This window comes from Eptatretus burgeri, chromosome 4 (genome assembly GCF_056783735.1).
Source record: "Eptatretus burgeri isolate ZD-2024b chromosome 4, Ebu_testis_v1, whole genome shotgun sequence".
Taxonomy (NCBI): domain Eukaryota; kingdom Metazoa; phylum Chordata; class Myxini; order Myxiniformes; family Myxinidae; genus Eptatretus; species Eptatretus burgeri.
Window position 1 is genome coordinate 3,386,233 of NC_140964.1, and position 10,081 is coordinate 3,396,313.

Consider the following 10,081-nt stretch of genomic DNA (forward strand, 5'->3'; position numbering starts at 1 on the left):
AGATGGAGATTCAATGAAAGAAAAGACGAAGCGAAACGGGAAAACAGTTCAACATAATGCACATTTATTCCGCGGCACACGGAGAACACACATATACAATTAAAACAATTATGCACAAAAAGCAAATGTAACACGAAACAATGACGCAGAGATACTACCGACCAAGACCGACACACAGCAACACTTAAACAGTTTTACTTCACAGACGGCGCCGACACACATTTACTCAAAAGCAAAAGAAAAGGCCACCCTCAAAGACAAGGGGGCAGACGGGGCCTGTGGGCCAATATTGGCGCGGGACCTGAAGGAGCGGTCAGGTCCGCGAGACCGGGTGGGTCCTACCCGCGTCTTCGTGATGAGCCGCAAATGTGGAAGCGCGGCGGTGCCCCGACTTCGTGCTCCTTCGCGGGTTTCGTTGGCACCGCTTGGAGTGGGGTTGGAACGGGGCCCCCTTTCCGCACTATCTCAGCGCAGGGGAAAGGGGGAATTGTTGATGATCTGGGGAAAGAGTATCGCTGGCTTGCTTGGGTCCCGTGACGAGCGATTCCACCGCGACCTCGTCGCCAACCGCCGTCTTCCTTGCTCGGACCCGAGCTCCTCGGACTCTTCCCCCAATTCTCCTCAGCCGACTGCCGAAAACCACCGGGACGCCCTCGCCTCCCGACTCCACTCCGCTCTTCCAAACTGACTCTACCCAGATTCGCCTTGCGCTCGGCGCTTTATAGGCCGGCAGGAGAACCCATATGCAAATTTCCGGATCAGGACGAGCTCGGGGGCGGAGTCACGTTCGCCCATTGGACGGAGAAAAAGGGGCGTGAATCTCCCCTGATCCTAGAATTTGCATATCTCGATTCCACACAGACGCGCCTGGAGGCGGGGCCAAGCCGCCTCGCGCTTGCTGATTTGACGGATCAGAAGTGGGCGTGTTGCATTCCTGATCTGAATTCTCCTCGGAAAGGTCGCATTTTGCACTCGCGGCTCGGCGCGTATCTTGTAGGAGCCCATGACAGCCCGACGTTCGGTGCTCACAGGTGGTGCGGGAATGGCTGCAGAAGGAGAGAGGTGAAGGTGGTGGAGGGTTTATGGTGGTAGTTTATGGCCATGGCGCCGTTTGGAATGGCGGTGATGCGATGTTTGCGGGAGCGAGTTGTGAAGGTAAAGATCGTGGCTGTTGGCGTTGTTGTTGTTGTGTGATGGTTGGAGCGTGGTTGGTTCAAAATAAAGATAGAACAGAAAAATGGCTATCTCAAAGCATCGCAGCCCGAATGAATCACATTTATTCCCTCGAAACAACGGGTTTGGGGCTAGCTACACATGTACTTACAGAGATATCTCACCTACGGGACCTGAATGGTGGTTTGCGAATTTCCACAACCGCAACAATATATATACAAACATATACATATACATATTCATATACATACATATACATATTCTTGCGAATTCGCGCCCGCCGGCGTGCGATCGGCCGCTCGACTCGAATGGCGGCCGCCTCGCCCACCGGAACGGACAATTCTGTCGTGACCCACTCGGAACAACGCCGGGAGCAAGTTACGGGTGGGGGTTTAACCCCACCACGACCATGACAATTGCCCACCCGCGCAGGAAATGGTTGCTCGCCAAATTCGATCTACCTCAGTACCTGCGCGGATAGTCGACCGGGCGATTGTACCTCGCCGCAGGCCGACTCCAGACACGAACCGCTTAAGCGGTCCGTTCCGTGCTGTCGGGATAACCGAGCGGTGTTATCGTCGGCCTCGGCGGTTCCGATTAATTATCGGGCGTTTTAAGCCCATTACGAACCCTTTTACGTGAAGAAGGATGGAGGGTCAATAAAGAAAAGACGAAGCGAAACGGGAAAACAGTTCACACGATGCACATTTATTACGCGACACACGGAAAGCACACATATACAGCCAAACAGTCAAAATGCACATATAGCAGTTACAATAAAAGAAACAACGACGCAGAGTTACTACCGACTACGCGCACACATGGAAACACTTATACAGTTCAACTTTACAGACGGCGCCAACACACATTTACTCAAAAGCAAAGGAAAGAAGCCACCCTCATAGACAAGGGGGCAGACGGGCCTGTAGGCCAATATGCGCGCGTGACCTGAAGGAGCGGCCAGGTCCGTGAGACCGGGTGGGTCCTACCCGCGTCCTCGTGACGCGTTGGCGGACGCGCCGCAGATGTGGCCGCGTGGCTGTGCCCTGACTCCGTGCTCCTTGGCGGGTTTCGTTGACACGACGTTTGGAGTGGGGTGGGAACGGGGCCCCCTTTGTTGCACTCAATGTTATATATCTCAAAGCGTCGCAGCCCGAATGAATCACATAAATTCCCTCTAGACAACGCATTTGGGGCTAACTACACATGTACTTTGAGATATCTCACCTACAGGCCCTGAATGGTGGTTTGCGAATTTCCACAGCCGTAACAAGATATATATATATATATATATATATATTTATACATATGTATTTATACATATGTATTTATACATGGATATATATATAATATATATATATATATATATTATATATATTAATATATATATATATATATATTAACATATATGTATAAATATATATATATACATATGTATAAATATATATATATATGTATATATATATATATATATATATATATATATATATATATATATATATATATATATATCTTCTTCTTTTGGCTGCTCCTGTTAGGGGTCGCCACAGCGGATCGTCCATATGATCCGCATAGTGATTTGGCACATGTTTTACAGCGGATGGCCTTCCTGACGCAACCCTGGTCGCCTCTTACGACACAGGGATATGGTACACCTATTTTAACCAGGGTATACACCAGCCCAGTACACTGGTAGTCATTTCGCCGACCTCGGAAGGATGACAGTCTGAGTCAACCCCCTGGTGTTATACGACTTGGTATATACATATATGCACATACATACATATATGCGTATATACATGTATACATATACACACACATGCAGTACATATATACATATATATATATACGCACAAATATACATACATATATATTCAGTGGCCCAACGGGGCTTGAACTCAGGAATATATATATATATATGTATGTATGTATGTATGTATGTATGTATGTATGTATATATATATATATATATATATACATACATACATACATACATGTATATATATATATATATATATATATATATATATATATATATATATATATATATATATATATATATATATATATATATATATATATATATATATATATATATATATATATATATATATATATATATATATATATATATATATATATATATATATATATATATGTATGTATATATATATATATATATGTATGTATATATATATATATATGTATATATATATATATATATATATATATATGTATATATATATATATATATATATGTATGTATATAATATATATATATATATATATATACATATATGCATATATATATACATATATATATACATATATGCATATATGCATATATATACATATATATATATATATATATATATATATATATATATATATATATATATATATATATATATATATATATATATATACATATATCAGGTATCTGATTCATTGAAGCTTTTTAACGCCCCAAATATCTATAATCCCATCATGAGAAATAACTTATTTATTATTGCCCCCACCTTCCAACAAGGTTGTATGGCTATCGAGTGCAGCCTGTGGCTGCTGTTTGCATCATTGGTTGGGACGCGGCTTTTTGCCGCTGAAGCAGTGTCCCCTTACCAGTACACTGGTACTCATTTTGCCGACCTCGGAAGGATGACAGGCTGAGTCAACCCCCTGGTGTATTAATTCAGCGGCCCAACGGGGCTTGAACTCAGTCAGGACCCTGGGATCCCAAGCCGCCGCCCTCGCCACTAAGCCAACACCAGGCTACAAGGTTGTATATAAATGTTCCTTTATTTCAGTGTTCACAAAAATATGTTTACTCGGTTTGTAAAACCATAAATAATTTTTATCAACTATAATCTTCATCCTCGCTTAATTAAAGTGTTTTCATCTTCCCTTGAAGTATCAAACAAATATTTTTTTATTACAAAGAATAGTTTAAACAGCAAGGTAGTTGTGACGATTTTGCCAATTTCGTTTCGTGAAAATTTAAAATAAATTTGTTGGTAAACATTTTTGCACAAATTTCAGTTTTCTTTTAAGTAGGTTCATAAATGTCGGAAAAGCGGACTTTATCACTTTTCTATTAAATTATTGCTCACAAACCATGATCATACAGTTCCAAATAAAATGGCTCACATGAGGAAGCTTTGAACATGTTTTAATTCCCATATGGCTCCCTTGACATCTCAGTTCTGTGCCAAAGTCATCTCGGGTTACAAGCAATCCGTTGGCAACGAATATTTTGCATTTGTGGAAGATTTATACAACTACTACTGCTGCTTATTTAACAGCCTAAATTATTTTGACCTTGTATGTGTCGGCTGGGGAACGTTTTCGGCCTTCTTTCACAAAGTGTTGGGCAGGTGTTTGACTGGAGGTGATTTGGGTAGGAATTTGATATTAGCTCAGGATGGCGGTGATAACTCGCCTACTCTTCATGAAAGACACGTAGTGGGATTTTTAACACCCAGCAACGGCCGGTGCTGGCAGACAGGTCTTCCGGCTTAACTTCTTTTTTTTTTTCGGATGGATGGTGCACGCATTGATTCCTCACCCTGCATGTGAAAGACCAGAATGACAATTTATAGCTGCCTCAGGATTCCAACCGGTGCTCAGCTTGATGCAGTGGAAGCCAAGGCCTTAAAGATCATTGGAATCTCCCGTGCTGAGGCTGAGTCCATGGGCCGATCACTTTCCCATCGCAGACAAGTCGGTGGTCTCTCTGGCTTCTACCGCCTCCTTTCTGGTCTTGCACCCTCTGCTCTTTCCGTGCTTTGTTCCACCCTTTCCCCCAGGTTCGTGCAGGGCATCTAACAACCTAAATCCAAGATCACAGTTCATCCCCACTTGTTCATTCCTTTTTTTTCCTGCCTGTGGAACCAAATTCCTCATTCTCTTCAATCTCATTCCTCCCTCCAGGTTTTCCAAACAGCTGTTCACCACCATCCCAGATCGTTCCTCAATCCAAAACCATGATAATTTCTACCGTCGTTAACCCCCACACCCCACTCCACCCCAAGCATTTCTCCTTCCAAACTTCCAGTTTTTCCCTCCGATGAGCTTTCTTCTGTATCCATATTGTCATTTCCCACGCTCCATTCCTCCCCACACGCATTATTTTTCCAAGTCTCCCTCAACCTTAGCCTTAGCCAAATCGTCTTCCACGAGCCTCGACTCTGTCTACAAAAAAAAAATAAAAATAAAAAGCACAGGTCTGACAGCTGAGAGGTGAGTGTGCACACCTCTCGGCTATCCTGCCAGCCCATATAAATTCCCAGTAGAAAATTATGATGAACTATATTTTATAATTTTACATAAGCATCATTAAATATTTTTCAGTCGTTTCTGGGACCATTGTCCCTCATTGGTGGAACATCTTGAACGCCAAATGTCCATATGCCTGGTGTTGGCTTAATGGTTAAGGTAGTGGGCTTGGGATCCTAGGGTCCTGAGTTCAAATCCCGCTCAGCTGTTGAATTAACACCAGGTGGGGTTGACTCTGCCTGTCATCCTTCCGAGGTCGACAAAATGAGTGCCAGCATGCTGGTATACTGTGTCGGAGTGGCGACCCGTCCAGGATTGTTCCCAATAGCCAAGGAGACTGCTTTAGCGGCACCAACGCTCTGCACAGGGTATGGTCCTAATGGATGGATGGATGGAAATGTCCATGACAATATAGCACGCAGGCCATGTTCGGAACACGACCTTGACCTCGGATTAGCGAATCCCATAACGATGCACACTCACAATCCTCAACAAACACATGGAGGGTCGTTGTTATTAAAGTTCACAGTATTCTCGTTTTCGAGTTCCCTCTTTACGCGAACAATTGTCCGATGCACAATCCTTGGACTCGCCAGAAACGTTTGCGTAACTTTTGATAATTCCTTCAAAATGTACTTTAACATCCAGAGTTATTCATCAACTTTATAACTTCACTTAGCCTTGGACTTCGTATGATTTTGAATTCTTAAGATCTGATTTTTCCTTTACAATCAGGTATCATTTGTACGTGTCATTGGTGTTCAGATTACACGAGCGATGGGCTCGTAAATTGTGAGCTTTGCAGACAATTTATACTCCCAAGCTGTGGAGTCGTTTAGAACTTCTCTGCTCACTGATTATTTGCTCTCTTGGCCCGGAAGCAATGGGTTCCAGCGGTTAAACCTCTCCAGGGATTTCTCAAATTACTTTCACATATGTTGCTCAGAGGATGGAAAGTCAGATCGTGCGTCTCGCCACTCTTAAACAAGGCAAAGATCTAACGGAGCAGTCAGGTCTGCTCCTTCTACGCTTCCCTGTGGGAAAGTCGGCTTCTCGTTGGGAATAACCGAAGCAGCCATTCGGGCCTCTTTGAAGAAATGGGAAACAAACGAAGCGATATTCGCAAAAATGACATCTCACATTTTCAGGATTTGTAAACGAATTGAATTGATGACGAACAACCTGTCGTTCGATGTAAAATGTTCGATGTATGGAATCGACCCAAGCTGCTGCTGCCGTGTATGCTCGCATCAAAGAGATTCATACATGGGGCTCCCACAAATGTTGTGGCAGGGTAAACTCGAGGTATGCACACTCACCTTTTTGAGCCGTCTCGCCTGGGTTTGAATCCCGACCAAGCAACAAACTTGTCATCCTTGTGTTTCCTATCCGGGGCGAGGCATCAATACGTGCGTCGTCCATCAGACGGACGTTGAACCGGATGACCCGTCGGCCAGCAATGGTCGTCGGTGGACATTTAAGATGCAATGGTGTCTCTCACGAAGAGTAGGTGAGTTGGTGAGTGGTGAGACCTACTCTCACGAAGAGTAGGTGAGTGACGGAGTTTCGATCTGTCCAGGATTGGTTCTACCCTTTGAAATGTTTCTCGACTTCTCATGAAAGCCCCGACACTCTATCAAGAGTCCCGGCCTCCATTTTACTACCGCATAAACTTGTCTAGTAATGTGTATTGAATTTTTTTTTTTTTTAACCATGGTCTGTCTTGGACTGTTGCGAGTGTCTCGTCCGTGGAACTTTTGCTACGATCTTCGGAACATTGTGTTGTAGTTTGAACGAGCAAGTCTCGTTGGCATACGAGCGGGTCCGAAGGAGTTAAAACAAACCCAGTGGGAGCCAAAGCATAACAACTACTTGTTATCACAGACACACAAAGGATGTAATGAAAGAGGTATTTGCATGATGTCATCGAGTGAATGTTTTGCAGAGCCAGATAAGGAAATTGAATTTGTGCCTTCTTGCCAAAGTCGCCAATTTTCCCCAAAAAATAAAGCCATCGACGGATAAATTCGAGCAAACACGAGGTGGAAGTTATTTACCAGGAGTTTTGAAGTTGTCCGACAGATACAGTGCTTGTTTAACCTTTGAACTTGTTTATTTTAAGATGTGGGGGCTTTGGTTGCAGCGATCGCGTTTCGAACTCCACTCTCCAACGGATGGTAAAGCACCTGAAAGGTACAGGTAAAAAATTCTTCTGATTCTGATGCACCGAACTCTGTTACAGAGCGTCCGTTGCTACCGAAGCAGTTTCTTGGCAAGGGTTGTACCGGGTGGTTTGCCGTTGCCTTCCCGGCAGGAGCTTCGGCAGGAATTTGTAAATTGTCCGCGGTGCCGGCGATAGCTCGACTACTCTTCACAAAACTTTTAAGATGTGGGGGCCCAGTTTAACGTCCATCCGAGAGACGACACACACATTGATGAATCGCCCTGCCTGTGAAACACCTGCAGAACAATTTACAGCTGGATTTGGGATTCAAACAGGCGAGGAGGCTTTGAAGCGAGTGTGCATACCTGTGGGCCGTGCTGCCAGCCTGGGAAGGTATTACTTTGAGCGAAATTGTGATATTTGGGATTCTGAGGCTCAGCGAGGCACCAGGAAGTTTTACGTACGCAGTGATCAAGGGGAAATTTTGCTACTTGTAACATCATTTCATCATAAGATGAGCATTCATAAATATAATTAGCCAAAAATACATCTGTAACTGCTCGCCATGTATCAGAGGTTGGACAGTTGCCGAATTTGCGTTCGATTCCACAATGATCCATCAGACTTCGAACAATTACTCCTCAAAGATGATGTTGAGGGTAACTGCGTAGCCATGGTCAAACTAATACGGGCAATATGGCGCAGTCGGTGGTTTTCTATCTGAGCTCATTCGTTGTGTGTTCGAGTCTTGGCAACGTCATGGTTACCATAAAATGTCATCATCATGCAGTGACACGGAGGGGGGGGGGGGCTGCATGAATGGAGTACACCGACAAGCAGATGATTTCTCATGCTGGCTAACATGCCTGCATTGTGAACATTTTAAGATGGGTGTCGAGTTCACCACCTTTTCTTCATTTCGGGCCGTTACTGGCTTATTACTGCTTCAGTGGTCCCATGAGGCTCCATGAAGGATACGTTGTTAACAGGATTATCGGATCAGGATCTGTATATTTTAGCCGCAGCACAGTCCTGCACAGTCCAACGAAGGTTAATCACAATGAGTTTCGTTAAAATGAGCACCACCTTCGCAGATAATTGTGGTTTAACGAGTAATTTTATGCACAACATAGCAAAAAGTGAAATGTGCATCTTGAATCGAGAGATTTTCAGAGAAATTATGTAAAACTCTCTAATTTGTCTGGTTGGGGAAGCCAAACGTGAACTGCAGGTACAGGTAGGTTGTCCTCAAATGCTCAGATTGCTGGGGAAGGGAGGGAGTGGAGAGGGGTCCCTGAGGAGGATGTGGAGGAGGTTGGAATCCCAGATAAACATGTTTTTGATACAACGGCCAGTCCACCGGACGATTCGCTCATTATAATGAGATTTTATTGAATTACGATACGACTGTATTGCTTGTATTTCTGGTAATTTACAACGGTGGAACCGGAATGGTGTTACTCACGTAAATGTTGTCATGCTCAAATCGTTGTTTCAGGTTATGGATGAAGGCTCCCTCCGTCAGCGGTTCCAGCAGAACCATATCTCCGACACCCACGGCCGAATCGAGCAGCGCCGACGCCTTCTGTTCCAGCCTACTGCCGTGGGAGCGTGATGTGGACCCCATCTGGGACGCGGGACACCTGCAGGTCAAGCCAAATACGTCAGTTCTAAAAAGCTACAGCAGAGACTCTCTTTGCATCTCTTCCGTGAACGTATTGCAAAAAGACTCCGACAAAACGTTTGCACTTGAAATCAGCAACCCATTCGCAATATTAAAAAATAAAAATAAAAACTTCACAACGCAGGTTCGGAAAGTCCCGATCTCATCACATTGTGCTTTTCAAACATTCCCTGTGGATGAAATGTGGTGTGAAGAAACTTTAATAGAAAAACGGCATCATATCATCCGGAGTATATATATATATATATATTTAAAAAAATCTTCCTTCTGAGTTTCAAACCATGTTCGGACATCTCCAATATTCTTATGTTGTATTTTTACAGGACAGGGACCAAAAGAAACTCTTATCATGAAAGTTGACCGACCAGAATGTCTGGCAAAGCATAGTGAAGAAATAGAACCTAGGACCTTCACTTCATGATGATTGGGGCAGTTGGCTTACTCCAAAGGGAAGGGATGGCCTTATTGGCCTTTCAGTATGGAGGGAGGGCAAGGGGGGTGAGGACTGAGGTCAACAAGTTGTTTGTATATCAGTATTATTACCTTCTCCTCGTTTTCCTTACAATCCCTTATTTGTCGTCGATGAGAAAGGGTGAGAATTTAAGAAGTTGTGGGGACGACAAACCCTCGATAGTCTAGAAGAAACCCACAAAGTTTTGTTGACATTGTTGTATGTTGTACAAGTATCCTCTACTGCATGTGTTGTAGTATTGTGAGGATCTCATTTGTACATTTGTCCTTCCACCCCGTGTAATCATGTGTTTTATCTTGGTAACAGGTTACGACGA

At 43.8% G+C, this 10,081-nt stretch overlaps 1 protein-coding gene and 1 long non-coding RNA gene across 3 annotated transcripts in view; one reads left to right on the forward strand and one right to left on the reverse strand.

The window, feature by feature from the left end:
* LOC147027351 (unconventional myosin-Ib-like) overlaps positions 1-9,244 on the reverse strand; it is a 74,590-nt gene extending 65,346 nt beyond the window's left edge. For both annotated transcript variants that reach the window (XM_085876693.1, XM_085876694.1), the window contains exon 1: positions 9,075-9,244. In XM_085876693.1, the coding sequence (XP_085732819.1) occupies positions 9,075-9,236 (162 nt within the window). In that variant the 5' untranslated portion in view covers positions 9,237-9,244. The remainder of the gene's footprint in view (positions 1-9,074) is intronic.
* Positions 1-9,694, forward strand: part of LOC147027352 (uncharacterized) — a 12,521-nt gene extending 2,827 nt beyond the window's left edge. Inside the window, exon 2 of the long non-coding RNA XR_015057002.1 lies at positions 9,108-9,694. This is a non-coding gene — a long non-coding RNA (uncharacterized LOC147027352). The remainder of the gene's footprint in view (positions 1-9,107) is intronic.
* Positions 9,695-10,081: the final 387 nt, after the last annotated feature.